At 51.8% G+C, this 26,659-nt stretch overlaps 3 protein-coding genes across 23 annotated transcripts in view; 1 reads left to right on the top strand and 2 right to left on the bottom strand.

Moving 5' to 3' along the window:
• Nucleotides 1-8,314, bottom strand: part of BANP (BTG3 associated nuclear protein) — a 249,276-nt gene extending 240,962 nt beyond the window's left edge. For 9 of the 11 annotated variants that reach the window (XM_053210470.1, XM_053210463.1, XM_053210468.1 and 6 more), the window contains exon 1: nucleotides 7,889-8,041. The gene's annotated coding sequence lies outside the window, so the exon portion shown is untranslated. Of the gene's footprint in view, nucleotides 1-7,888; nucleotides 8,042-8,182 lie in introns of those variants that run through there. The other 2 variants (XM_053210465.1, XM_027076391.2) reach the window with 2 other exon arrangements.
• On the bottom strand, nucleotides 1,654-13,176 carry LOC128313297 (translation initiation factor IF-2-like). Its single transcript, XM_053211059.1, has 4 exons — nucleotides 13,147-13,176; nucleotides 8,414-8,489; nucleotides 6,472-7,896; nucleotides 1,654-3,783 (listed from the first exon to the last, which is right to left on the bottom strand). The coding sequence occupies exons 1-3, from the start codon at nucleotides 13,174-13,176 to the stop codon at nucleotides 6,689-6,691; spliced, it is 1,314 nt and encodes a 437-aa protein (XP_053067034.1). The 3' UTR covers nucleotides 1,654-3,783; nucleotides 6,472-6,688.
• A 5,214-nt stretch (nucleotides 13,177-18,390) lies between these two features.
• Nucleotides 18,391-26,659, top strand: part of CA5A (carbonic anhydrase 5A) — a 34,315-nt gene continuing 26,046 nt past the window's right edge. For 4 of the 11 annotated variants that reach the window (XM_053210474.1, XM_053210473.1, XM_053210475.1 and 1 more), the window contains exon 1: nucleotides 23,026-23,165. Coding sequence is in view for 5 of the 11 variants with exons in the window: in XM_053210478.1 (XP_053066453.1) it covers nucleotides 19,510-19,666; nucleotides 22,968-23,165 (355 nt within the window). In the remaining 6 variants the exon portion in view is untranslated. Of the gene's footprint in view, nucleotides 19,667-22,967; nucleotides 23,166-26,659 lie in introns of those variants that run through there. The other 7 variants (XR_003426313.2, XM_027076393.2, XM_053210477.1 and 4 more) reach the window with 4 other exon arrangements.

Here is a 26,659-nt window from a genome sequence, read left to right on the forward strand (position 1 = left end):
AGAAGACTGTTATAATTCTTTGTACTATTCCTGCAACGTCTAAGCCTGAAAACACCCAGTCCCTAAGAGGTGCCGAGGCTTTTGCTCTCCAAAGGCAGTGAGGACAGAAGATTCTCATCTGAAGGTGACTTTGTCATCACTGTATTTCCGAAAGGCTGCCACCCGATCCTTCCTTTCCAAGTAGACTTTTCTAAAATGAACCAAAAGTGTCTGACCTACGCTCTCAGCGCCTTCAGCAGATGAATGAGACGGCTTGGAGGACTTCTTCCAGATCACCCCAAAGTCTCGAGGTCTGCACTCGAGAGCAAGGCGCTCCCAGGGAACAGCACAGCAATCTGTAAGACGAGGACAGTGCTCGAACAGCACCTGGCACCGGCTGAAGTATTCCCATCATCTGTTACTGAACCCCCAGCTTTGACTTATTTCTCCAACTTGCATCAGCACTTTTAAGTCTAGAGCTTGGAGATTCACAAACTGTAGCCCACGGGCCAAATCCTGCGTTTTTGTAGATAAATTTTACTGGAAAATGGCGACACCCATTCTGGCCTCCACCCTTCAAGGGAAAAGCTGAGCAGTTGTGACAAGAGACCCCAAAGCCAAAAAAAATTTATTTAATCTGGGCCTTTACAGAAAAAGTTTCCTGACTTCTGCCCTAGAGCTCCCAAGCGTTTAGTGACATTTGTGGAATCTTTAGAATCTCGAAACTGCCTTGAGACTGAGGGGTAAGGAAATCAGGAACTATTCCTGCAGAAGAGTAATCTTGACCTTCTGGAAGAGGGGCCTGCGCAACCACAGGACGGTTTGGTTGCCTTCAGGTCTCGGTGATCTTGCTGCTCCAACTCCTGTTAGCTGTAAGGAGTGACTTGTGATTCATATTATGGTGGATCCAGAGAAATCCCAACGAGGTACAGCAGGCCGAGTTCTTGAATGGTCCCCAGAACTCAAGACGCAAATCTAACCGCCCTTTTTATTAGCAGCTATGCTTGAAGGGAACCCCAAGCGGTATGCATCTGCTTTCATCGTATGTCACCCGTCAGCTTTTCTCCTAGCATAGCATGACTGCAATTTTACATAAATTTAAACTACACAAATCTAAAATAACCTATTAAACCCTCACTTTGCAAAAAACATGAACATTTTTTGCAGCCACTTTTAGCAGGTAAACAAGACGCTCAGCTTTCTTTGTCCAATTCCGTTTAAAAACACATGGGGTGTGAATTAACACGGCTTCGGCATCTTCAGGGAAGCATTCTGGCATAAAAGGCAGCCTAATGCAGCACCTTGCTCCCGAGGACCATCCCTGGCTCCTGCCGACGAGTCCACAGGATGGTGTGGCAGCAGACAGGCGCACCCCAGCCATCTACCTGCCGATGGATCACAGGGCTGAACCGTGGTGACAGCAGGAACCAAAGCCTGGGTCCACGGTTCTTGATGTGTCTTTGACGTGAAGATGCCCGAGGCTCTGGCCACACCCACCGGACCCAATTGCCACCCAGGGAGTCCAGCAGTACACACACATCAAGTTTTCACTGCCAGTGTCATCCAAACCCCTTTCTAGAAAGTTCAGAAAGGTTAAGCCATGCTTCAAGTTATTCGGTGATTTTCTACCTTGTGAGAAAAAGGAAAAAAATCACTACAGACCACAAGCAGCAGTTTTTGAAGCTCAGAATACAAATCTTTATTACTAAACAGTTTGTCAGTACAGGCTTCTGGCCACAGTTGCTTGATTGGCTCAACGCATCCCGGGTTTCCTGACAGCATTCCCACCCGTGAGGGCAGGCCTCCGTCCCTACCTGGGCCCCCGTCCAACCCGCCTGCACTTTCAGTGCCCTACGTATGCTCGACTATTTTATCTAATACAAGATAAATTAGGACAAGGAAATGGTAGTCAATTTCCACATATACATTCATACCACCTATCTACTTTTTCAGGGACTCAATTAAAACATGTTCTCATCTCTGCCTTCTCTGGCCCTTCCTGTTGGATATTCGTCTTCCACGCTTTTATGCACTGTAAGCGACCTGACCTCCTGAGGTATTCTGGGGCACCATGGAGGTAGATGGCCCAAAACATTCAATTATATTGGACACTTCTTGACCGTGGGTAGAAGTGAAAGGTACAGAAAAGTTAATTCAATATAGGAATCGATTTCACGTGGTATCACTATATTTTGGACGTACCGTCCACGTGTGGCTTAAGAAGTTCATGCTCCCATCACAATTTAATTCAAGAACAATCACAGGTTTCAAGGGATGGGAGGCTCCAGGTGCTGCCCCCAGGCTCTGCTTCCTCTTAAAGAGGCACACACCGATGCTCTATGATGAGGATGCCACACCTCACCACTGCACTGGGGGGTGAGGAGTCCAGAACTTCCTCCAGGGGGGGCAGTCCGGCCACAGCCCTGGACAACGGACAGAGCCAAAAAGGTGAGGCATATAGCATAAAGTTGAATTATCAGCTGAAGCTCTAACGTGTAACTGGTTTCACAACATGCACAAGATGAAAATGGGAAACCTAAATGTTATTTGATCGCTACCCTGAAAAGCAGGCAGGACGGGACTGCTGTTTCCAATTCTTGCGGACGCGCTAAATGAGCTCCAGGCACTGGCCCCCAGCAAGAAAACAAGGGTAGCTTTTTAGGAGCAAACTGCAGGGCGCTGGGGCCCGGTCCCCCGGGTCACGATTGAGCCCTGCGGTGGGCTCTGTGCTGGCAGTGCGGAACCTGCTTGAGGTTCTCTCCCCTTCTGCCTCCCTGGCCCTCCCCACTCACGTGCGCATGTGCACTCTCTCAAAATAAACTTCACCAAAAAAAAAAAAAAGAGAGAGAGAGAGAGAGAGACAGAGCAAATTGCAACAATGAGATCCCACTCAATATGTGCTCTCAAATTCCCTAAAACTCCCCCTCACAGCCCCAAAAGTGAACATTTCAGAATGCTTCAAAGTACTTCCAATGAACAATCCATTACGTGATGTTTTTATGACCATCATATACGTGAAGTCAGAGAACACAACAATGATCTTTATTTACCTGTTATAGGGAGGACTTTTTAAAGCTTTTTATCTGAGACAGTCTCACCAAAAACCTCAATGTGTATTTTCCCCCAGGAGCTTCTTCAAAATGAGAAAAATGTTTTCCAGATTATAAATAGCTAAACTGGTAAAGTTACACGCACATTTTAAAGTCAGTCTTGTGGGTTGTGTATTTAATGGTACCGCTAATGTTTTCAGAATTTATACAGTGTAGGTGAAGATCACAGGAAAAGTGAAGGCTAATACTCTATGCTGGGTGTTTTATCAATAAACCATTAACATAAACTCACCTAGGACCTGTGCCTGAAGCATCCATTTACCAATCCACAAAACGAGACTGTGGTGATCTCTTATTCCTTGGCACCCATCTAGCACAGGAAGTATTTCCGCAGCGTCAAAGTGCATATACCACACCTGCCATCTTTGCAAACGCAAATTCTAAGTCTTTCCCGGATTTTCGAGACCTGGACGCCTCTGAGGAGCAACAGTTAAGATTTTGGTGACTGTCTCTCAATCTGGGTTCACATGACCGCACTATGGGCACGCATTTCTGTCTCAGTGCAGGACACAGTATGTCTTATTACTGGTTAAGGTGGTATCTGTCAGGTTTTTCCACTGTGAAGTTACCATTTTTCCCTTTGTGATATATAAACCTCTTGGGAGAGATACTTGGGGCTATGTAAGTATCACAGATTGGAGGACACTTCAGGAGACATGACAACTAAATGCAGAGTGGGATCCTGGATTAGATCCTGAAACAGAAAAAGGACATTAATGGAAAACTGATGAAATTCAGTTAGGTCTGTAATTTAGTCAATAGTGGTGTGCTAATGCTAAGGTTCTGATTTTTAAGGACACTTGATTATGTAAGAAGTCAGCGTTATGGCAAGTGGGTGACAGGAACAGGGAAGCGCTCTGAACTATTACCCCAACTTTTTTTTAACTGTAAATTTACTTCAAAGTTAAAAGTTTACAAAGTTGCAGATTCTGATTCCATGTATGCTGGGGGCCTGAGAGTGTGCATTTCTCCCAAACACCTAGAGATGGCAAGGTCACTGATCCACGGACCACTTCACATGGGCCTCGCTGGGCCCTGACAAATGCAGCTGATGTATTTCACTGTGCACAACTTTCAAAGGACAATCAACTAAAATGCGTTGAGATTACGCTTTAGGGGCGCCTGGGTGACTCAGTCAGTTGAGCGCCAAACTCTGATTTTGGTTCTGGTCATGATCAGTTAGTGGGATTGAGCCCTTGGGATTCTCTCTCTCCTTTCTGCTCCTTCCCTGCTCGTTCTCTCTCCCTGTCTCAATATAAATAAATAAAACACGGGGCGGGGGGGGGAGGCAGGGAATAAAAATATTTTGAAAAAATACTGTTAAAAGATTACACTTCAAGTACAGTAATCACTGTTTAACTGGAGGCAAATCCTTAAACTCGGGCATGCTTAAGTGCTATCTTTGTACGAGGACATGGTGTTAGAAGCCGGTGCGACGTGCCAAGACCGAAAGAAGAGTATGAAATCACAACCTTTTGTCTACGGTTGGCCTTGCCCAGCTGAGCTTGGCACTCCTCCAAGGCTGCAGAGCCAGAACCTCCAGCAGGAACGCACCACGTGCGCCCACACTGCAGCGCGGAGATGGCCATGGGGACAATGAGTAGGCCACCCATTCCACTGACAGAAGGCACCCATTACCAAGGCCACAGGGAGGCAGGAGAGCAGAGTGACAAGAATGGGCTCTGGAATTCCTGCTCACAGTGAGAACTAGCCACAAAGGTGATCTCTGCTCATCCCATTAAAATGACTTTTAATCGCATATAATAAACCCACAAGAAAGAAGAGACGGGCAAGGTATTTTGCCAATTTCTGGGAGACTGAAAGGATCTAGGAGGACAAAGGAAACCACAACCTGGAGCACACAGGAATGGGTATGGCCAGAGGAGGGCTCTAAGCCTGTGGTAGGCCAGGACACTCGGCAAAGCAAGGGCTGAGCCTGCTCACAGAAGTGGGATCCCTGCATGGAAAAGCTATACAAGAGTCCTCCCTAGACCAGGGGGAGCAGCCCCAAATCAAAGGGGTCTTTCTTAAGCTGTAAGACACAGAGGAAAAGTCTCTGGATTCTGGCACTCAAAGTCCACACAGTAACAAGTTCCCGATCACCTGAGGGGAGACCCGCACATTTTCAAAACCAGCCCCACAGACTCAGCTCTCTGCCTTTCTCTGGCCTTAGACAACAATAATTACCAATATTTAAGGAGTATTTGCCATATGAGCATGAAACCGGTATTTTTAAAAAGATGATGGCGACAGTGACACCAGAATAAGAAATCAGAGAATAAAAGAAATGAAAAAAAATCCTTACTGGTCTCCTCAAAGTCGAGAAGATAATGCATTCACAAAAAACAATAAACTGTGGGGGGAAAAAACAGAATAAGCTCTTCGAAATTTTCAGTTGTGTTAATAAAAAATTTAAAAGATTGGGCAATATATCGAAGCCCTCTCCCAGAAATGAGAATAAAATGACAAAGGAAGAGGAGAAAGAGATTCAAGGGATCAATCCAAGATGTCCACCATCAAACTAATAAGAGCTCCTGAAAGAGTAAAAGCAGAAACAATTCTCAAATAAATACAAGAGAATTTCCCAGAGCTGAAAGGCAAGCCCCCAGAGGCACAGAGCACTCAAAGTGGGACTCCACATCCTGGGGCACTTTGAAAATGCCCCTAACACCAAAGAGGATCCTAATGAGTTACCCAAAAGGAATAAGGCTACTTGGCAGAAGGTTCTCACTGAAATGATGAAGAAAGCCATGATTACACATGGAATCTTGAACAAACTCAGATGTATAATACAGGAAAATATTGGCAGTACACTTGTAACTGGCCTACAGAGTAATCAATCCAGATCAGAAAAAGAGGACAGAGACCTGGGGAGAAGATGGGACATTGGAGAGATCTGGCATGCTTTAAAATTTAAGACAAAGAATCATGGGAACAGCAAATGCAAAAATACCAAAAAAAAAAAAAAAAAAAAAAAAAAGGCCATTACCAACAACAGAAAAAACAAAAGGCTGTAGGAGAGAGAAAACGCACCACTCGGCCTTGAAGCAAACAGTATTTGTACAGTCATAAACAATTTAACACAGTTAATTCAGGGGGTAGAAAAAATGGCATCTGACCTGAAAAGCAAAATCATCTATCATAACAGAAAGTCGACAATGTGTAAAACTAATAAACTACCAACTTTCGCTTCAGAGCTATGGAAACCTTCCAGAAGGAACATTAAAAAGATTTCTTTGAGGAGAGAAACTGAAAGGCTGGACAGGGGACTGCTGCTTCTCAATGTTCAAGTTTTTCACCGACATTTTACTGTGTATAGGACTTTGGTTAAAATATCGGATATACGGAGATATATATATATATATATATATAAAGCTCGAACCTCAGACAAACTGAGTTCAAAGCCTTGGCTCTGTGTGTCCTGGACGAGTCTCTTAACCTCTGTGGGCCTCCGCCACCTCACCGGATCACTGGGACAAGAGACACTGGAAATGATTAGCAGTGCCAGCCACAGCACATAACCCACAAACGGCAGCCATTTCTGAAAACTTAAAGCCAACGGACGTGGTCAGCATCCAACATCACAAGAACATATACTCCTATCTTAACTGCGAGACGAGGAGAAAATGGGAGCCAAACATACAGAAAGAACTAGCCTCGCGGGCGGTTTGGGGGTTTCTGCTATCACCGGGCGTCTGTACCCCGGGGCGGTCCCAAGGGCTGGATCTCGAATGGCCGGGTGACCTACTTTCTGACCGCCTGCTCCCCCGCTTCCGCAGGACCACCTGACTACCCCCAAGTTCGCTCCCGTCTCCCGAACGGCCAGTCGCAAATGTGCCCGAGAAGGGGCCGGCCCCTCCCACCGACCACCTTCCCCGGGCGCCGCCGCACCAACGCCGCCGGGCCCGGAGCGCCTTCCGGGGCGGGACAGGTAATTCCGAACGGGCCGCCAAGAGCCACTCCGGTCGAACAGACCCAAAGCCGGGCAAAGTCTCGGTCCTCAGACGCCCACAGGTGTGGGCAGCTCTTCCGGGAGCACTCAGGTCTTCAGTGAAAACCCAGCCCCGCGTGAAGGCGGCGTCTCCAAGGTGCTCACACGGTGCAGGTGGGATCGGCATCCGAGGCCGCACTTCCGAAGGGCCACACCAAACAGGCGGGGGGGGGGACCGAACCCCTAAATCTTCCCTCGCGGACGACCCCCCCCCCCCTGCTCCGGGAGCCCTCGGCCGAGCGGGGGCGTGCGCTCTTGCCCGCCGGTGCCCCAGGGCACACGCCGGCCCGGACACCGGCCTGACAGCGGCCACCGGCGCCGGGCTCGCTCGCGGCGCCGTCACCCCTCGTCCCCGCCAAGCGGCAGGGGCGGCCCCGCCACCGCGCGCGGCCGCGGGCGCCCGGTCCCCCGCCCGTCCCACCGGCGCGGCGCGCGGCACCCCGGGGGGAGCGAGGCTCGCGCGCGGCCCCACGCCCGGCCCGCCGCCGGGAGCGCCGCCGGGGCCAGGGGGCGGGGGAGGGGCGGGCTCGCGGCGGGCGGCGAGGAGAGGCTGACGGGGGCGGAGGGCCCGCGGCGGGGAAGCAGCAGGAACCGGGAAGGGGGACCGGGGGAGCGGAGGGCGCCGACAGGGCCGAGGGCGGCGGGCCGTTGGCCGGCCGCGCAGGGCGTCCCGGGCGGGGGCGGCGGGCGCGGCGGCCGGAGGAGGGCGCAGGGAGGAGGGAGGAGGGGAGATCTCGCTCTCGCTCTCGCTCTCGCCCCGCGGGAAGGGGGAGGTGGAGACGCGACCGGCTGCGGGAGCTGCAATTACCGTGTGGGCTGCGGAATTCTCGTGGTGTTTGTCGGGGAGATGCGATAATGGCGTCCGTCCTCGCGAGAGAAGCCGCCGCTCTGCGCAGGCGCCGCGAGTCCCTCCCCGCGGCCCTCCGCCCGGCACCGTCTGCGCACGCTCCTAAGCGGGGCGCGCCGGGCGCAGGGACGGGGCGAGGGGGTGGGGCCTGCCGCTCGGAGCCTCCCGCGCGCGCTTTCGCCCGCGCCGACGACCGCCGAGCATGCGCACGCGTCCTCCTGCCGCGCCCTAGTTTGGGCCTCTGAGGGTCCTTACCTCCTCAGCGTAAGTTCCGTCTCCGCGTTAGCCCAGTGGGAAGCTGCGTCGGTGGACCGTGAGAGGAATTTACATTTTTCTCTGAGGCCGAATGAATAGGAATCAGTTCTCCCCTCGACAACTACATATCCCAGAGGGCCGTGCGCGACCCGCTAGCGGTGCTTTCTGGGAATCGTAGTCCCTGCTTGTGCGCTCTGCCTGCCGGTACTTGTAGTCTCTCTCTCTCCGTACTCGGGTCTCCCGTCAGGGGCCGCGCCCGCGGCTGCTGGGACTTGTAGTTGAGACGCGGGGGTCGCCGCCGCTGCGGCTGGGGAGGCGCGCCCCCAGGTAATAGGAGGTGCCCCGGGCTCCCCGGCGTCCGTCCACACCTCCCGGCGCTCACGAGTGGAAAAACGTGTGTGTGGTTATGTGGCATATGTACCGTATGTAACTAATGTGTTACCGTACGAGACGTGCGTCAGTAATGTATAGGCTATCTTATGGACGAGCACGAATTCGGTGTGTGGACGTGTTCCACGTATGTAGCATAAATGCACGCTTGTTGGCACTCGTGGGAAGAAATCACTGAACTGTAGACAATCCCCAGAAACGATTCCTGCTGACTGCCATCAGCATTGCGCCTCACGTGGGCTGGGGTTCCCATTGCTTTTTCTTCTTCTCTCTACTCGCCTCTGTTTTCCGAGTTGTTTACGACGAGCAAGAACAAGGCTGTGGAGCTATTTTCATTTGGGAAAGAAAACGCTTCCCTGCAAGTTTCCTGCCCACTTCCCTTTTTGCCAGGGACAAAAAGCCCAATTCAGGGCAGTAACGCGCCGTGTGACCTTGGGCAACCTCGTTGGTTAGAATCTCTTCCAGAATTAACACCTGGGAGCTCTTCTGAGGCTGGTCATTGGGTTTCTTTGCAGGAAAAGTGCCTTAAAGAAATTCCAGAGAAGAGTCACAGAAGCTCAGTGCTGGAAGAGATATTTATTCACATTGAAATGAGAATTTTCCTGTCTACAGATGAGGGAAAATTGCTCAGCAAGGTCATGCTGCTGGAAAAAGACAAAAGCGGAGTTTGGAATCCAAAACACTGTGGTCTAGAGTCTGCTCATAGTGGGGGAAAAGGGTTGTGGAAGCTGAGCACACAGATCCTGAGAGATGAGTGGCTGCAAAATGGTTTTAGACGGCCGTGCCTTCTGTCCCCACCCCTGCCTCAGTCATAGCCAAGTCTAAAACTTAACTGAGATTTCTTAGATACGTGCGTATCTGACGAGAACGCAGGTAACTGTAGACTGGCAGTTTTTGTGTCGTTTCAAAACATCACACAGTTCCTTGTCTGTAGCTCCAGTGCAGGTGTGGGTGGCGGGCTCCTTCCTGGCCGGGCCTTGCACACTGCGGGGCCCCAAGCCACTGCCAAGTCATCATCAGACAGTAAGCCCATCAAAACTGTCTTTGCGCTTATGCCAGAGTCGCTGACTTCTCTTTCTCGTTGTTGATGACTCAGATTCGTGCGTTTTACACTTAGCCACCCAGGAAGCTCAAATAAAGGAGAGTGTTAATACTGACATCTAGCTGATTAGCCACAGTTTTAAAAATAATTAAATAGCCGGCCGTTGGCAAAGCCAGCTGTCCACCAAAGAAGGGCTGCTTCCCTATTGCAGAGGGCCCTGCTCCACGCCAGTCAATTCGTACGCAATTCCCGTCCAGGTTCTGGAGGTAATGAGGCTAGTGTCCTGTTAGTGGGGGCTTTATGGCCAGAGAGGGAGGGCACTCTGGCCTGGATGGTACCAGAAACGGGGGAACCCCCTTCCACGTGTGCGCACTGGGCATTCGCAGAGATCTCAAAGGCCCCATCAAAATTGTGCGATGCCGTTTCCAGCAGACCCTGGGATCCTGCAGAAGCGCCCTGTTCCTGAAGATGTCATTAGGACGAAGCCAAGTCCATTATTCGTGAAACTCTCAGTTGCCCAGGAAAAAGCCTAGAAAACAGCACAGTTGTCTGTAAGAGCAGGGACATGGAGTTGGCCTGACCTGGGCTTGGAATCCAGGCTCTCCTGTGGCACGTGTTGCACTGCCGAGGCCTCGTGAGCCTTGGCCGCCTCCTCCGGAAACTGGCGTCTCGGACTCACAGCTCATGGGAATATTGGGAGGATTCAAGGAAGTAGAGCTTGTAAAGGGTTTCGCAGAAGGCCCGACTCAAGAAATGATCGCATTATCGTGTGTTAAGTTGCCGTGCCTTGAGTCAGGTGTATATTATAGTCCGTATTCTTTGTGAAGAACGTGACGTTCAGAGAGGTTAACACCCAGGGTCACACGGCCAAGGCAGTGCTAGAGCTGTGAGGTGAAAGGTTGTGAAATCTGGCAGGAAAGGTGGTTAGGATATGGGCTGTGCGGGTCCCTGTTGGCCAAAGGATGCGTTTTGTCTTGATCCTAAAATAACCAAAGCCTTTTCAAGGTTTGGGACAAGGGTAGATATGATCAGATTTGCATTTTCAAAAGTTGCTTTAGCTGGAATGATGAAAAATGAATTGGGCATGGGGAGGAGGGTTCCTAAGTGAATTTGGGGGAGTACTTGAGGAGGCTGTGGCAGGGGTCCTGGCAAGAGGTGACGGAAGCCTGAACTAGGGTGGTCACAGTGGAGAAGAGATGTCATGGGATGAGATCAAAAGGACTTGACCCCCAACCTGATACTGGGGACGGAGGCAAGGCGCAGGGCTTGGGGTTGGCATCTGGGATGTCACCTGAGCCTGCAATTACGGGAAAACAGATGGATAGAAGCACCATTCCCTGAGATGAGGAGCTCCGGGCACCACCAGCCACTGACCACCAGCCACAGCTCTGGAGACTACCCCGAACAGTGCCTCTTTATAATTTGTCCACCTACAGGGGATGATCTGTCATTCCGCTCCTACCCCGGGACACCTTTTTCCGCCTCACACAAAAGCACCTGCTGGGAAGAGATGAGGTTGGGGGATGAACGATGATAGAGGAGTCCGTGGGTGGTTCAGGGAAAATGGGACAAAGCAACGCTCAGCAGGCACTGTAGCCCCGTCCCCCACTTACGTGGATTCTAGCCAGACCCGAGACAGGCCACAGCCACACGTTCTGGTCCGTCAAGAGAATTACGGGCCAGGAAGTACGTCAGCAACATGGTAGAATAGGAGGTCCCCCGTCACACACCCCCCTCAGCAACCATAATTCAACAGCCATCTATGGCTGAAGCCTTCCTGGAACCCTGAGACCCAGCTGTAGCCACTCGGCAGCCGTGGTCCAGGAACAGTCCCACCCACCAAGGGACACGGAGGGAAACCCACCCACCACGTCAATACAATGAAAACCACACAATCATCTCATTAGATGCAGAAAAAGCATTTGACAAAATTCAGCACCCTTCATGATAAAAGCTTTCAAAATAGCAATAAATGTGGTAATGGGTCTCAGCATAATAAAACCCATGTATGCAAACGGGTGTAGCCGCTGTCGAAAACAGTATGGAAGGTCCTCAAAAAATTGAAAATAGAACTACCACGTGATCCAGAAACCACTTCTGGGTAAACATCCAAACGAAACGCAAACAGAAGAGACGCCCACACTCCCGTGTTCACCACAACTTCCTTCTCGATAGGAAGACATGGAAACAAGCTAAGTGGCCATCAGTGGATGAAAAAGTTGTGACATAGGTAAAAAATGGAGTACTATTCAGCTGCAAGAAAGAGGGACATCCTGCCATTTGTGACAACGTGGATGAACCTGGAGGGCATCATGCTAAGTGATGTAAGCCAGACACAGACAGGCACTGCATGGTCTCACATGTGGAATCTAAAAAAGTCACACTTACAGGGCACCAGGGTGTCTCGGTCAGTTAAGCATCCCACTTCCGCTCAGGTCACGATCTCGTGGTTCATGAGTTTGAGCCTCACATCGGGCTCTGTGCTGCCAGCAAGGAGCCTGCTTGGGATTCTCTCCCATACCGCACGAGCTCGCTCTCTCTCTCTCTCTCTTGCTCTCTCTCTCTCAAAAATAGGTAAATAAACATTTTTTAAATAAAATAAAGTAAAAAAAAAAAAGTCGAACTTCCAGAAGCAGACAGTAGAAGAGTGGTTATCAGGGTCAGGGTGAGAGAAATGGGAACGCTGGTCAAAGTGTACAGACTTCCAGTTAAAAAAATTTTTTTAATGTTTATTTGTTTTTGAGAAAGAGAGACACCGAGTACAACTGTGGGAGAGGCAGAGAGAAAGGGAGACACAGAATCCCAAGCAGGCTCCAGGCTATGAGCCATCAGCACAGAGCCCGATGCGGGTCTCAAACTGACAAACGGCGAGGTCAGACCTGAGCCGAAGTTGGACGCATAACCGACTGAGCCACCCAGGTGCCCCCGGACTTCCTTCCAGTTTTAAGATGAATGCACTTGGGGATCTAACGTACAGTATGGGGACTACACCGTGTACTTGGAAGTGACCAAGACCTCAAGCACTCTCACCACAGAAAGAGCAATCCTAACTGTGTCAGGTGGTGGAGTCGTTCATTAACCTGCTTGTGGTCGGACTTTCATAGTGTATACGCACGCGAAATTGTCATCTTTGTCCATTTTACTTCAATAAGGCTGGAAAATAAATTATTTTTTTAAAGTCTTCAGGGAGAACTCTATTCAGTCACTGCTGCATGGACAGGATGTCCTGTGAATCTGGGAAAGGTACCGAAACGTCCTGTGCCTTCTTTTCCACCCCTGGAAAGTGTGGTGTTGAGACCTCATAAAAGTCACCTGTGACATAGGTACCTTTGCGTACAGATTGTGACATGGACTCCACTCCTGGCTCATATTACCTCTGTGTGGCTCTGGACCAGTCACATGACATCCCTCGCCTTGGTATCCTCATCTGTAAAATGGGACAATAAAATCTACTTGGCAGAGTTGTTTCTAAATTTTGAAATTGACCATGGGAAGTGCTCACCACAGCATCTGGCACAAAGGGGACGCTTACCCTGATGTTGTTGTCAAACTTTATATCCATGCAAATGACTTGGACGCTACCACTGCTAATGAGACATCCATCGCTGCCACTGTCGACTGCTCACGGGGGCCGAGTGCTGTGCCTTTACTGGATCACGTAATAACCCGCTCCTCTAGCTACACTTTGCCAGGCCTGCTTGACTGCTTTTTTTCTCCGTCTCTCTCTCTTTTTTTTATTATAGTTAAATACACATCACATAAAATTTACTATTTTAACCGTTCTAAATACACACTTCAGTGCTATTAAGTACCTTCACAAAGTTGTGCAACCATCACCACTAACTTGTTCCAGAACCTTTCTGTCTTCCCCAAAATGGCTTCCCCATTATCCATCACTCCCGCACCCCCCAGCCCTGGCAACCCCTCACCTGCTTTCCGTCTCTATACGTTTGCCTGTTCTGGATATTTCATATAAGGGGCATCCTACAACTTGTGGCCTTTTGTGACTGGCTTCTTTCACTCATATGACATTTTCAACGGCCGTCCATCCCCGTTGTAACGTGTGTTAGGCCTGCGCATCTTTTTGTTGTTGTTGTTGTTACTTAATCTTATTTTTTAGAGCAGTTTTCGGTTCACAGCAAAGCGGAACGGGAAAGTACAGAGACAGCATGTGCAGCCCTCGCGCGTCCACGCTCACGGCCTCCCCCCGTCACCAGCATCCCCCATCAGAGTGGGATATTTGTGACAGTTCGCGAGGCCTCCAGTGACACATCGTGGTCACCCAGAGGTCACTCTTGGTGTACCGTCTTTGTATCTCTGGCAGATATTTTCTCCCGGTCTGTGGCTTGTCTTCTCGTCCTCTGACATTGTCTCTCACATGGCACAAGTTCCTCGTGTCAACGAAGGCTCACGTGTTAGTGATCTCTCTCCCGGACCGCGCCTTCGGTGCCGTATCTGAAAAGGCATCACCACACCCAGGGTCACCTAGATTTTCTCCTGTGTCATCTTTGAGGACTTTTTAGTTTTGCATTTTACATTTCGACCCGCGATCCATTTTGAGATCATTTTTACGAAGGGCATAAGGTCTGTGTCTCGACTGATTTTTTTGCACGTGGATGTACAGTTGTCCCAGTGCCGTCGGTTCAGAAGATGCCTTTGCTCTTTTGTCACCGCCCAGTCCCCCGAGGTCGATTTCTGGGCTCCCTTCCATCCCACGGACTGATTTGTATATTCTTCAGCCAACACCACACTGCCTTGATTACTGTAACTTCGTTTTTTATGACTGATTAATTGCATTTTGTGATACTGTTTTGTTTTTTTTTCTTAATCCACTCATCCTTTGCTGAACATTTGGGTCATTTCTGTGTTTTGGTTATTATGAATAATGCTGCTGTGCACATTTGTGTACAAGCATTTACGCAGACGTATGTTTTCATTCCTCCTGGGTGTGTACCTTGGAACCAAATTGCCGGCACTCATGATAACTCTGCATTTGACTTATTGAAGAGCCTGCATGCCCTCCTAAATGACACTCCTCATTGTTCTCGGTGAGCAAATGCTGCTTTCCCGATTCAGAGAGGCCCACATCGAGAGGAACCGACAGCCAGCTGCACCTCGCCAGCCTTGTGGGCGCACCGCCTTGGAAGCGGGTCCTCCAGTCCCAGATGGGCCGTCTCAACTGTGGCCTCCTGGGGCAGAGACAGGCACTTTCTACTGAGCCCTGCCCAGATGGCAGTTGTGTGAGCCCAAGCACGTTGTCTTCAGCCCCCACGTTTTGGAGTCATTTGTCAGGCAGCAGAAGATAATTGGGGCACAGACTTATGTGTACCCTTTTCATTCCAACCCAAACTCTCCTTGCACCAGGTAAGTATTTGGAATAGATGACTGGCCATTCCCTGCAATGCAGCAAGCACGGATTATACACTTTACGTTGGGCCTATGGAAGCAAACAGCCACAAGGCAAGGCTCAATGAGACAATGAGCTCAAGACCCCATACCTGAGCCCTGACTCTGCCAATTTCCAGTGAGGGAGAGCTTAGACAATGCGCACGTCACTGCTCTGAGCTTCGGTTCCTTGTCTGTAGGATGGAGACCTAAGTGCCTACAAGTTAGCGCCCTTTGGGCTACGGGGGAATGTAAACTAGCTGAATACAATCAGAGGAACTCCTTGATTTCCATAAGTGACAAGTTTGGAAGTGCACTTCAGGATACGGGAGTGGAAATTGCTTGGCTGAGGCAATGTCATGTACTCCGTCACGCTCTCTCTCCGTCCCTCTCTTCTTTTCCAGCCTTCCGGCCCTGGGGCTCACTTTGTCTCCGTTCTTGAGCAAGGTCTCAAGAAGAGTTCCCAGCAACTGCACACGGTGCACACCTTACCAGTCTAAGTCTCTTTCCCCATAATTGCAGCGAAACTTCCGGAGTTAACACTGATTGGTCAGTTCAGGTTACCTGTAAATGACCTTCCCTCTGGTTGGCCAAACCCGAGATACATCAGGGATGGGGTCAGCTTGACCTGAGCCCCATGGATGGCCAGTGGGGGAGGGCTAGTGTCCCCGGGAAGACTCGGGTGATGTTATCAGAGGGAGGGGGCCAGGTGTCAGGCACGCATACACAGCATCTGCCCCTAGCACGAGTGTCCCAGGGCTCTCACGAGACCCAAAAGCGGCACCCAAGCCCATGTGAGCAGTGGTGTCAACATTGATGTCTGTCCAATGGTTGTTTCTTTTCTCCCGGAAGCTGTTGATTTGTACTTTCCAGAAGGAAAGGTTGAGTATGTTTCAACAAAGAGGAGAAAGTGTTTCTCTTGGGCTCCCAGGCACCTTTGATCCGTTGATTTTCATTTGACTCAGGAGATGGTGTAATTAAGCCAGGCAGGTGGTGAATATCTCAATAGCACTGCTGAGTTTCAACATCCTTGTGAACAAGAGATTTCCACTACAAAGCATCCCCTTGGCTGCTCAGGTCACGGAAACAGGTTTACAAATCCATAAAATCAATAAAAGCGTGTGCCCAAAATTGTACCATAAAAAAAAATCCCCGGAGAACAAAAGAGATTACTGTGGACAAAATGCACGTGGAAACTCGCATGTATTTGCAAGATTTTTGTCCAATCAGCATTTTTTCCTATTTCCTTCTTTTTTTTTTTTTTCCCAACTAGAACAGAATTTCTTTATGGACAGTGTATGTATCATTTGGAGATCTTAAAGTACTTTGGAGAGCCTTCAGTTGCATTTAGGAATGAATGTGAATTTCTATCACGTAAGAATAAAGCCCTCTTTGGAGAGAGTGATGCCAAGAAATTCGAGGCGTCTCACACAAGAGCGAGCTCCACACTTTGATCACACAGTCTGCTCTATAAAAAGCTTTTGGCGTGGTCCTCCAACACATATGTATTTACGAATAAATCATTCCTGTGTGTTAGGTACGATTACTGTGTGCTCTATTAAACATGTAAAATAGAAGTTATGACCAGTGAGAGAGGAAATAACGATAGAAATTCCTATCTTTTCTTCCTGGACTTTGAAGGACAGTCTGGAGTTGGCTCACGTGACTGAGGCTTAGCCAAGTCCAAAATCTGATGGGGGGGAGGAGCAGCAGGCCGGAGACCTGGGGGAGACCTGCAGAGCCCAAAGGGAGACTCTGGCAGAATTCCCTCTTGCTCAGGGGAGGTCAGTCTTTGTTCTATTCAGGCCTTCAACTGATTGGATGAGGCCCGCCCACAGTGGAGCATGTCCACTGACTTAAATGTTAATCACATCCAAAAAATGTCTACACTGAAGGGCGCCTGGATGGCTCAGTCAGTTGAGCGTCCAGCTTTGGCTCAGGTCATGATCTCACAGTCCATCCGTTCGAGCCCCACTTCAGGCTCTGTGCTGACAGCTCAGAGCCTGGAAACTGCTTCAGATTCTGTGTCTCCCTCTCTCTCTGCCCTTCCCCCATTCGTGCTCTGTCTCTGTCTCTCAAAAATAAACATTAAAAAGAAAAAACACATCTACACTGAAACAGTCAGGATAATGTTCAACCAAATATCTTGGCACTGTGGCTCGGCCAAATTGACAGAAAAATAACCATCACGACTCCCCATGAGAAACGTTCAGTTCCGGCAGATAATTTCAACATATCCTATGAAGGCCACTGATTGGTGTTTTATGTGCAAAGGAGATACTAAGGAATTAGAAGGCGTTGGTTTGGATAAACATGAGGTTCTTTGGCTCAAAATACAAGGAAAGTGGGTGAGAATTGGACATGGTGCGCTCGCTCAAGAGAGTAAGTTGGCACTTGTATCAACTATTTTAATACATTTGTCCTCGGACCCACGGTTGTCAAAAGTGGGAGTTCCAAATATGTTCATGCAGTGTCATTTATAAGACAAAAAAAAAAAAAATAGGGGAACCTGGGTGGCTCAGTCGGTTAAGTGTCCAACCTTGGCTTGGGTCATGATCTCGCGGTTCATGGGTTCAAGCCCCATGTCAGGCTCTGTGCTGACGGCTCGGAGCCTGGAGCCTGCAGCCGGCTTCAGATTCTGTGTCTCCCTCTCTCTCTGACCCTCCCCAACTCACACTGTCTCTCTCTCTCTTTCAAAATAAATAAACATTAAATTTAAAAAAATAGGCCATCTGTAAAGGGAGTGATTTGATGAATTATGGTATATCTTTTCACAGAGTATTCTATAGTTCAAAAAAAACAAGCAAAAAGCATGGATGTAAAAGCTTATTCATGATAATTATCAAGTGACTACATCTGTATCTATATACATACATACGTACACATATATACCCTTTACATAGGATATGATTATCTCCAGTATTAAAAATAGTGAGAGAGAGAGAGAAGATTTTATGTCGTGGAGATTTCCAGAAAGAGCCACAAGAAACTGCTATCAGAGCGCAGTTCACAAAAAGATAGAGGCATTCATTTTTCACCTTTGACCTACTTGAAACATTTTTCATAACATGCATGTAAATGGCTTCTCTATCTCTTTTGATGGCAGACATTTCAGTTTCTACTGTAATAGTGGCTGAACTGATGTTTGAGTCGGCTGGGAGGGTTGCGTGGGGCAGGCTCAGTTGGCAGTATTTTCTAGATAAAGCAGAGCTCTGTCGTGTGGCTACAGGAAGGACAGGGAGACCCCAGGACCACGGGGACAGCCAGTGTGGCGTTCTACCTCAAATAGAGGTAGAACTGGCTGAGCACGGCCAAGGGCATGCCCTTCAGAGCAAAGGGCTCAGCAAAAGGGCTGAGCAAAAGGGCTACGTAGCAAAAGGGCTACGGAGTGCTGGCTGACAGGGTCCCCGATGCCCGGGAAACCCGCGTTCCTTCAGGGCTCAGCTAACTCCTAGAACGCCTGGAAGGCTGACCTGGGCATCGGTAACAGAAATACCTCTCTCCTAAGTGCGTGAGTGATGGATTCGTTAAACCCTGAGGGCAACATAGTGGAGTTAGTGCTATTATTTCCCTACCTTACAGAGGAGGGAACTGGGGCAGAAGTCAATGAATGAATGAATGAATGAATGAATGAAGCTACCCAAGGGTACGTACCCTTGCAAAATGCCTCTGTGGAAGAAAACCACGTGTATCCCAGAGTTGCAAGGAAGGCAGGCAGACGCAGGGGCCACCAGAGACCAGGTCAAAATTCTGTGCACGTGACCAACAGGGTTCTTGGGAACCCACACGTGAACCCAAGGTTCCAAACCCCTGTTCTGTAGGGTTTTCCAGATCTAAGAGTCCAGGATTCTATGTGCATGAAAAGGGGGGCATTAGGATCCATGCTGACACGGTGACCTGGGAGCGCTCTGGGCCAGCCGGGATGTGTTAGTTTAGGCAGAACAAATTTGTATCAGGTCATGTCTCTTTGTTCCTGGCAGAGAGGGGTCACCTGCCCGCCTGCCCCTCCACCTCGGCAGTGCTTTGCCTAATTCCTGTCCCTGCGCTCCGGAACCTGCCACTCCCTCCACATACACACGGCACGGCTTTGTGCCTGGCCCTACATGCATACGACACGGCTCCAAACTAGGGGTCAACATCCAGGAACAAGGCCTTTGCTCTCTCCTATTTGCCTCTTGCCCTCTTCGCCAGGACGAGCAGTGCGCTCTCCACTGTGTGCTCCTGACTCCCCGGCACACTCTGCTGTTTACCAGATCAAAGCGAACCGAGGGGCCGGCCACGGTGAAGGCCACAGGTCTGTCGAGGGGCACCCACCCCTATGCCAAACTGAGCATCGTCCAGAAGCAGGGGCAGGCACGGGTTGAAATTTAACCTTCGGGATCAGGGGGTTGGGTGAGTTTCTACAAAAAGAGGTAGGCTAACCCCGTTCCACGATCGTCCAGACCAAAGTGAGAGCTTTGGTAGGAAGATCACCCTGTGTTTACGGGGCTCTGAGGGGAGCAGTTTGAAGATGTTGAGGACCCTGGTGTTGGGCAGGAGCCTTTGGAAGTCGTCCGATTTCTCCGTCTCCGTCAAGCAGATGTGGGGGACCCCCCGCAGTCATCCGCTGAGGCCGGAGCGAAGGTGCTCACAGGGTCCTTGTGTGCAGAGAAATCAGACTGATACTGGTAAGTGGGCCCTCAGATTTCCCCAGGTGCACTTTGATGTTTGGCTAATTCTGTAGCGTCTTCCAAAATGAGAGGCGTTAGAACCGGCCTGCTGGGGTTCAGGTTCCCAGTCTGTCTCCTTTTCCTGTGGGTGAACTTGGACAATTCCTTTAAGTTCTGTTCTGCGGAGCCATCAGGAGGGTGAGACCCTCAGAAGAAGACAGTTAGCAAGTGCCCCCTGGGATGGGTTGTTACTAGGACCATCCAGCCCCCTAGAAATTAGCCCCGCCAACCAGTCCCAGCCAGTCGTTTGAGCTCCAGAACCCCTCAGGCAGAGACCATTCTCAGCAAACGTGCAGTAAACACATTATCCAGGGGCACCTGGGTGGCTCCCTCGGTGCCAAAGCGTCCAACTTTGGCTCAGCTCATGATCTCACGGTTTGTGAGTTCGAGCCCCGCGTCGGGCTCTGTGCTGACAGTTCAGAGCCTGGTGCCTGCTTCCGATTCTGTGTCTCCCTGTCTCTCGGCCCCTCCCCTGCTCATGCTCTGTCTCTCTCTGTCTCTCAGTAATAAATAAATGTTAAAAAAAAAAAATTTAAAAAAAAACAAACACATCATCCAACCAAAGACTGCCCCGGGTCAGCCGCACCCTGACGGCAGTGTCCTTAACATTCTGCGACCTCCCTCATTGTGGGTCTCAGATTTCTTCTCTGTCCAAAAAAAAAAAAAAAAAAAAAAAAGGCTGGCTGATGAGATCACTTCTGATTTTCATTCCTAAAATATCCACACCGTCCAGGTTGGCCAGTGGGAAGAGCTTGGGCTTCTTCTCGGTGGCTCCTGAGTGTGGTCACTCGGGACAAGTGACTCTTGTCAGAGGTGAGAGCGGGGCCGGCTGCTTTCATGCCCCCTGGGCCCCAGTCTCCTTGTCTGTAAAATGGGAGAAGCACCTGTCTCACAGGGTCATGTAGACACGGAACCACGTGCAGAAAGCCCGGTGCACAGTGGGCTCCCAGTGAACGTTCCGGACTCGGACTCGGAGTGGGTGCCCGGGATGGCAGCAAGGTGGGCACCGGGAGCCGGAAGGAAAACGCTGGGCCCTGCCCTGGACCTACCTGTAAACTTCAGACCACACGGAAAGGCGCTCACACCTGACCGGCCTCCGAGCCCAGCTCCCAGAGGCCACCGCTAGGTGTGCTTCAGGGCTCACCTCTGACGCTTTCCTCCACGCACAGGACATGGGTCCACGCATTCACAAGGCTTCTCACCGAAGCAAACACGGACCCCACTGGACATGTCGATCTGCACCTGGGTGTTCTCGACTCGACTGGAGACATCCTCACAACCTTCCCTTCTTTTACACTTGGTGTGACCGGGTCGAACATCAAGCCCCTCGACCGGAACCCTGGCCCCGCCACTTCCGGACCCCTCGGCAGGTGCCTTCCCCCCTTGACCCTAGGAAATCACAGTACTTATCACACGGCGCTGTGGGAGGCAGAGAGGAGGCCGGGGATGGACCGGCCTAGAACGTGGAACCACGTCCCAGGCACTAACTGTTGTTACTGTCACCTTGGGCATGGATACCTCCGTATTTAACCACTTCCTTTTTGGGGAATGTGAGGTGGGCTCCAATCTCTAACTATGACCAACCACATCCTCGCACATCCCCACACCCGTGTGCAGGACAGAGTGACGTTTTGTGTCAACTGGTCTTCAAACTACCTTCAGGGGAACCCCAGGGCTCCACGGCGATTTCAGAACACCACATTGGACAGTCTCTTCCGCCAAAGGAAGACTGGAGCTTCCTGAGAGGTTTGTGCCTCATGTTAGCGTCTTGTGCGTCGGTATTTGACAGAACATTTCCTCTGGGAGATAAAGAGAGTTTGTTACTAAATACACCGCCCGCCCCCCCCCCAGTGTATTATCGGGGGCCGGGGGCCGTTCCAGGAGCCCCTGGGATTCTGGAAAGAAGGGATGGAACTTTATGTAGACTGTTTTCTCCTAAACACGCATAGCTACAGTAAGTTTAATCTATAAATTTGGCACAGAGGTGAACAACGGGACCGATAATAAAACAGAAAACCGGAACGTCGTAGTCAAAGTAACGTCACCGCAGCCTTACCGCACTATCCTCACTCTGGCGATGACGTGAGGTGATAAAACGCCCAGGCGATGAGGTGAAGCGGGATGAGTGACCGAACCTTAGGCCATCAGTGACCCGGTAGCACGTGAGAAGCGGGATCGTCCGCTGCCCGACTGCGGTTGACCGCCAGCTGCTGGAACCGCAGGCAGAGAAACCGTGGGTCAGGGGACCTCTGAGTGACCGAAAGTCACCGGTGGCTCAGCCTAGAGAGAACACTGACAGCGTTATAAAATGTTCCAGAGTCATCTCAATCCCACATTCCCTGGCCACGCCCCGGGACCCACGGGAGCTACCTTTCGCCGAGGGAGTGCGTCCCTTCCCCAGGCCGGATTGGTGACATCCGTGCTGGCGGGAGCATTGCACCCTGGCCATGGCAGACACGGCCCACGCGGGCCCTTCGGGGCAGCGTTAACGCCTGCCAGCGCGCCGCGGCAAGTTCTCGGACACGTGAGCTGGCACCTGTGGCTCATGCATCCGCGAGGCTTCCCGGATTTGGCTCAGCCGGGCAGCGGGAAGGGTCCAGATCCGTTCAATGCGTCCTTCCTGGCACTGAGGCCGGTGCTTGACCCACGGCGGGAGGGTTGAGTCAGCGAGAAGAAGATACCGCATTACTTTTATCACTTCCGTCCGCAAAGACCAGACTTACTTTGCTGCGCGGCCCTCGCCCTGGAGGCACACGGCCGCCAGGAACAGGCCCTGGGAGCCCGTTCAGGATCTAAGCAGCCTCACCTCATGGTGCGCGGTCATGAGCAACGCCCTTTCACTGGGGACAGAGACTGTGTGCACGTGGTTGGCAGCCCTGTGTGCAAATGTAACACGTTGGGTGGGGGGGGGGGGGCACGGACTTCCTGTGACCCCTGTGGGCTGGAGCCCCAGGGTGGGGGTGGGGGCACGGACTTCCCGTGACCACACCGTGACGATGACCGCGGATCCAAAGCAGATCAATGCCACGCGGGAAAGCCAGTTTTGGGGGGAGGGTTCAGGGAGGAGATGAAGCGAAGGCCCCACGTGCAGGGCCGGGGTTGGGCTGCTGGGCATCTGGTGGCCCCCGGGCTCCGCGTTGGGCAGGTTTCCAGAGATCTGGCTCCTCTGGGGCCCCGTTTGTGACGAGGCCACCTGCCCTGAGGCACCAATCACTCCAGTGCATCAGTGGAGGCCTTCTCTTCCTTCTCTCTACCCCAGGGCACCCCCTCTGGAAGGGCCCCGTCTGTGTGCCGGGGGGCACCCGGCAGTCCCCCATCAACATCCGCTGTAGGGACAGCGTCTACGACCCGCGGCTGAAGCCTCTCATGGTCTCCTACGCCGCAGAGAGCTGCCTCTACGTCTGGAACACCGGCTACTTCTTCCAGGTGGAGTTCGACGACTCCACTGAGGGGTCAGGTGAGCCGGGGCCGGGGCCTGTCACAGCCAGGCTACGGGGTGGGCAGAGAAGGGGACCGGGGCTTTGCTGACGCGTGGTGTTTGGGGGCAAAGAACAGAGGCATCTCAGCGTCGCAGGGCAGGGAGGTGACACTCACTTTAAGGATTATGATGCCCACGCCCGACCCTTGCACGGCTTTACTGCACATCCTGGGGGCCGGTCGGGAAGAAACGATGTGCCAAGAGAAACGCACATGTACGGCAGGTCACAGAGGAGAGCGGAGCAGGTGGGGGAGAGAGGCGCGGTGGGGGTGGGGCCCGCAAGCAGAGGCAGAATGAAATTGTACCAAGGCCGGGGCAGGCCATCCAGAGCCGGGCCCCTCGCTGGTCCCTGCCCAGAGGACGCCCAGCGGCTGGGAGGCACAGGGGGCGGAGCAGGGACTCCGTGAGGTCTGGGAAGCTGCCTTCCACCCCTGCTTTCCGTCGGGACTGCTGCAGGATTCCGTCTGGCCTTCCTTCAGCACCTGCCGGTATCGTCATAAACCCTGTTTATGCCGCACGCCCGTCTTCCTTCTGGGAGCGGGGATTGTCGCGCGGACGGGCAGAGGGTGCTACGCGGCCAGCCCCCAGTGGAAACCTTAGGCAGCAGGCCTCTCACCGGCTTCCCTGGTGGACGTGACTTCACACGTGTTGTCACAGCTCAATGCTGGGGGGACTCGGTGTGTCCCGTGTGACTCCACGAGAGAGGGCTCTGGAGGCCGGCGCCTGGTTTCCTCCAGACAGCGCGGTCTACAGAATGTGCTTGCGTCGTTTCGCCGTAATCAATCTTAGCCACGCGGACGGCTCTACACTGAGTCTTGGGAGTGCTCGAATCTGGGGACCCCCGGCCCAGCTCCCTCGTGGGCCAGCCCTCAGCCCATCCCCTTCCACGCACCCAGTCATCTTACTTCCCCACCATCGCCCTGCGAGGACGCCAGCCCCAGGAGAGCAGGACCTCTAGTTTATGCTGAGCGTCGCAGGTGCTCAGTAAACTGATGGATGAACCTCGAATGAGGAGTTAAGGGAGCAGAGGAGCCTCAACTCTCCCCTCGGGAGTGGGGAGCAGGGCGCCCGCCTCAAAGGCTGTTGGAGGAAGACACGAGGCCTCCACAGGGAAGCCGTCAGCGGCTCACGGCGTCGCACGGACCAGCTCCCGAAGCAGGCTGCTGCCACCTGCCCTGGCTGCTGACCTGAGTCCGCCTTCCTGGGTCACCGGCAGCAGGACGCCGGAGCGGGAGCTTGCTTGCGGCCTTGCCCTCGCGCAGAGCTTGCGGAGCCTTCGTTAGAGCCGAGCACCGGCCCTAGACTGTCAGTCTGCTCCCGCCGTCACCGGGAGGTGTCAGCCCTGCGTCCTGGCTCTGTCCTGACGCTGATTCTGTGTCACCTGGCCTGGAAGTGTGCGAGCAGCCACAGCCCCCACTCTGGGCGCCCTGAGCCACGTGCAGCCCATGTGCCAGCCTCCCGGGGGCCCCGGGAGAGGGTCTGGATGGTGATCGGAGGCCCAGACTCAACCGGCCTGCCTCCGATGGACGGAGCAGCTGCGGGGTGGGGGCTTCTCCAGGTTGGTCTTCACCGTGACCCTCGGGCACGCCTCTCACATGGCGTTCGCTGAGGCCGGCAAGGCGGGGGGGGGGGGGGGGGGGGGGGGGGGGGGTGGGGGGTAGCAGCAAAACGCCAACTCTGGCCAAGGCACGCACAGAGGAACTTCTGGGAAGGATGAGATGGGCTCAAAGGAGAGAAGGGGAAGCTGTGTTCTCAGACCCTAGAAAGCACCGGAGCTGCCCGGCACAGCGATGTGTGTGCTCACCTACTCAGTGGGCCGCCTTCTTTGCCCTCGCTGGTCTCTTCCAAGTCCGGATTCCCAAGGAACAACTAAAATTGAATTTCCAGGTTCAATGTGGTTGTACCATTTTAAAAATTTTTTGTGCAGCAACTTTATTGCTTTTGTTTTTTTAAAACACATTTTTTAATGTTTATCTTTGAGAGACAGAGACAGAGCATGAGCAGGGGAGGGGCAGAGAGAGAAGACACAGGATCCAAAGCAGGCTCCAGGCTCCGAGCTGTCGGCACAGAGCCCGACGCAGGGCTCAAACCCGTCAACTGTGAGATCATGATCTGAGCTGAAGTCGGACGCTAAACCGACTGAGCCACCCAACTGCCCCGATTTATTTTGAAGTAAACTCTACCCACAATGTGGAGCTTGAACTCACGACTCCAAGATCAAGAGCCTCATGCTCTACTGACCGAGACAGCCAGGTGCCCCTTATGCAGCAAGTTGAAAAGACTGAACAAAGAATAATAGTTCCTGAACTTTTCGTTGCTTGGTTATTAGTTATGTGAATGTAGTAATAATTTTGAGAAAAACAGATATGGTTGTGGATGAGTTCTTCTAGAATTCATATTCCTCCCGTGTAATTATTATGTGCAGTTATGGGTCTTACTGATATCTACATAGGTTTATTTTCCTTTCAGTCATAAAATACAAAAAGCTTCGAAGGTCACTTAGGACTCCTGCCTGTGCATTGTTAGGATACATTTGACAAAAATTGTTCAGATTCCCAGGGGAAAGGGTGTGGTGGCTGAGCGTGGCACCTCGTCAGTGGCTGGTCAGTGGAGCACCTGTAACGCCGAGTGATAGCCTCACCGAGACCACATGCTCCGGGAAGCAGTGGTCCCAGGGTAAATTGCAATGCTTTTTCTAGAAGGTGGAAGCTTTGCCGCACAGACAAGTGAACATCCTCTTTCAAAAGTACCTCCAGGGGCACCTGGGTGGCTCAGTCGGTTAAGCGTCCGACTTCGGCTCAGGTCACGATCTCGCGGTCCGTGAGTTCGAGCCCCGCATCGGGCTCTGGCCTCATGGCTCAGAGCCTGGAGCCTGCTTCCGATTCTGTGTCTCCCTCTCTCTCTGTCCCTCCCCCGTTCATGCTCTGTCTCTCTCTGTCTCAAAAATAAAAACGTTAAAAAAAAAAAAAGTACCTCCATCCAATGGATAACAGCATGGCCCTAAGCAGACACCACAGCGGACAGCGTCTGCCTCCTCATTCTCCTCAAGGACAGAGGCCCAGAGACGTGGCTCATTCAAGGTCAAGCGCGGCAAGTGGAGGGTCAGGTTCAAACCCAGTTCCTGCTGCTTGGAAAGCCCACTGGAGTCACCACATCTGCTGTTTGCTGGACCCTTCTCCTTGGCAACGCTTTGCTTACAGAAACTTGAGTACTCCTGAGGATTGCTGAGATGGGTCTTGGCTCCCATTTGACAGATAAGAAAAATGAGGCACAGAGATGTCCATGGCCAGAAGTCACAGAGCCCGCACGACAGGATTCTGTGCTCTCCAGAGCAGGGAACTTCACAAGCGTGACCTCTCTCTGGGAAAAATCTGCACCCAACATCCACAGAGGTCGGGCGTGAAGCCAAGGCGCTGACCCCACGTGGCACATGAGGAGAAGGTCCTGGGCTCATGGTCAGGTCCCCAGCGAGC

This window comes from Acinonyx jubatus, chromosome E2, assembly GCF_027475565.1.
Source record: "Acinonyx jubatus isolate Ajub_Pintada_27869175 chromosome E2, VMU_Ajub_asm_v1.0, whole genome shotgun sequence".
Classification (NCBI taxonomy): Eukaryota; Metazoa; Chordata; class Mammalia; order Carnivora; family Felidae; genus Acinonyx; species Acinonyx jubatus.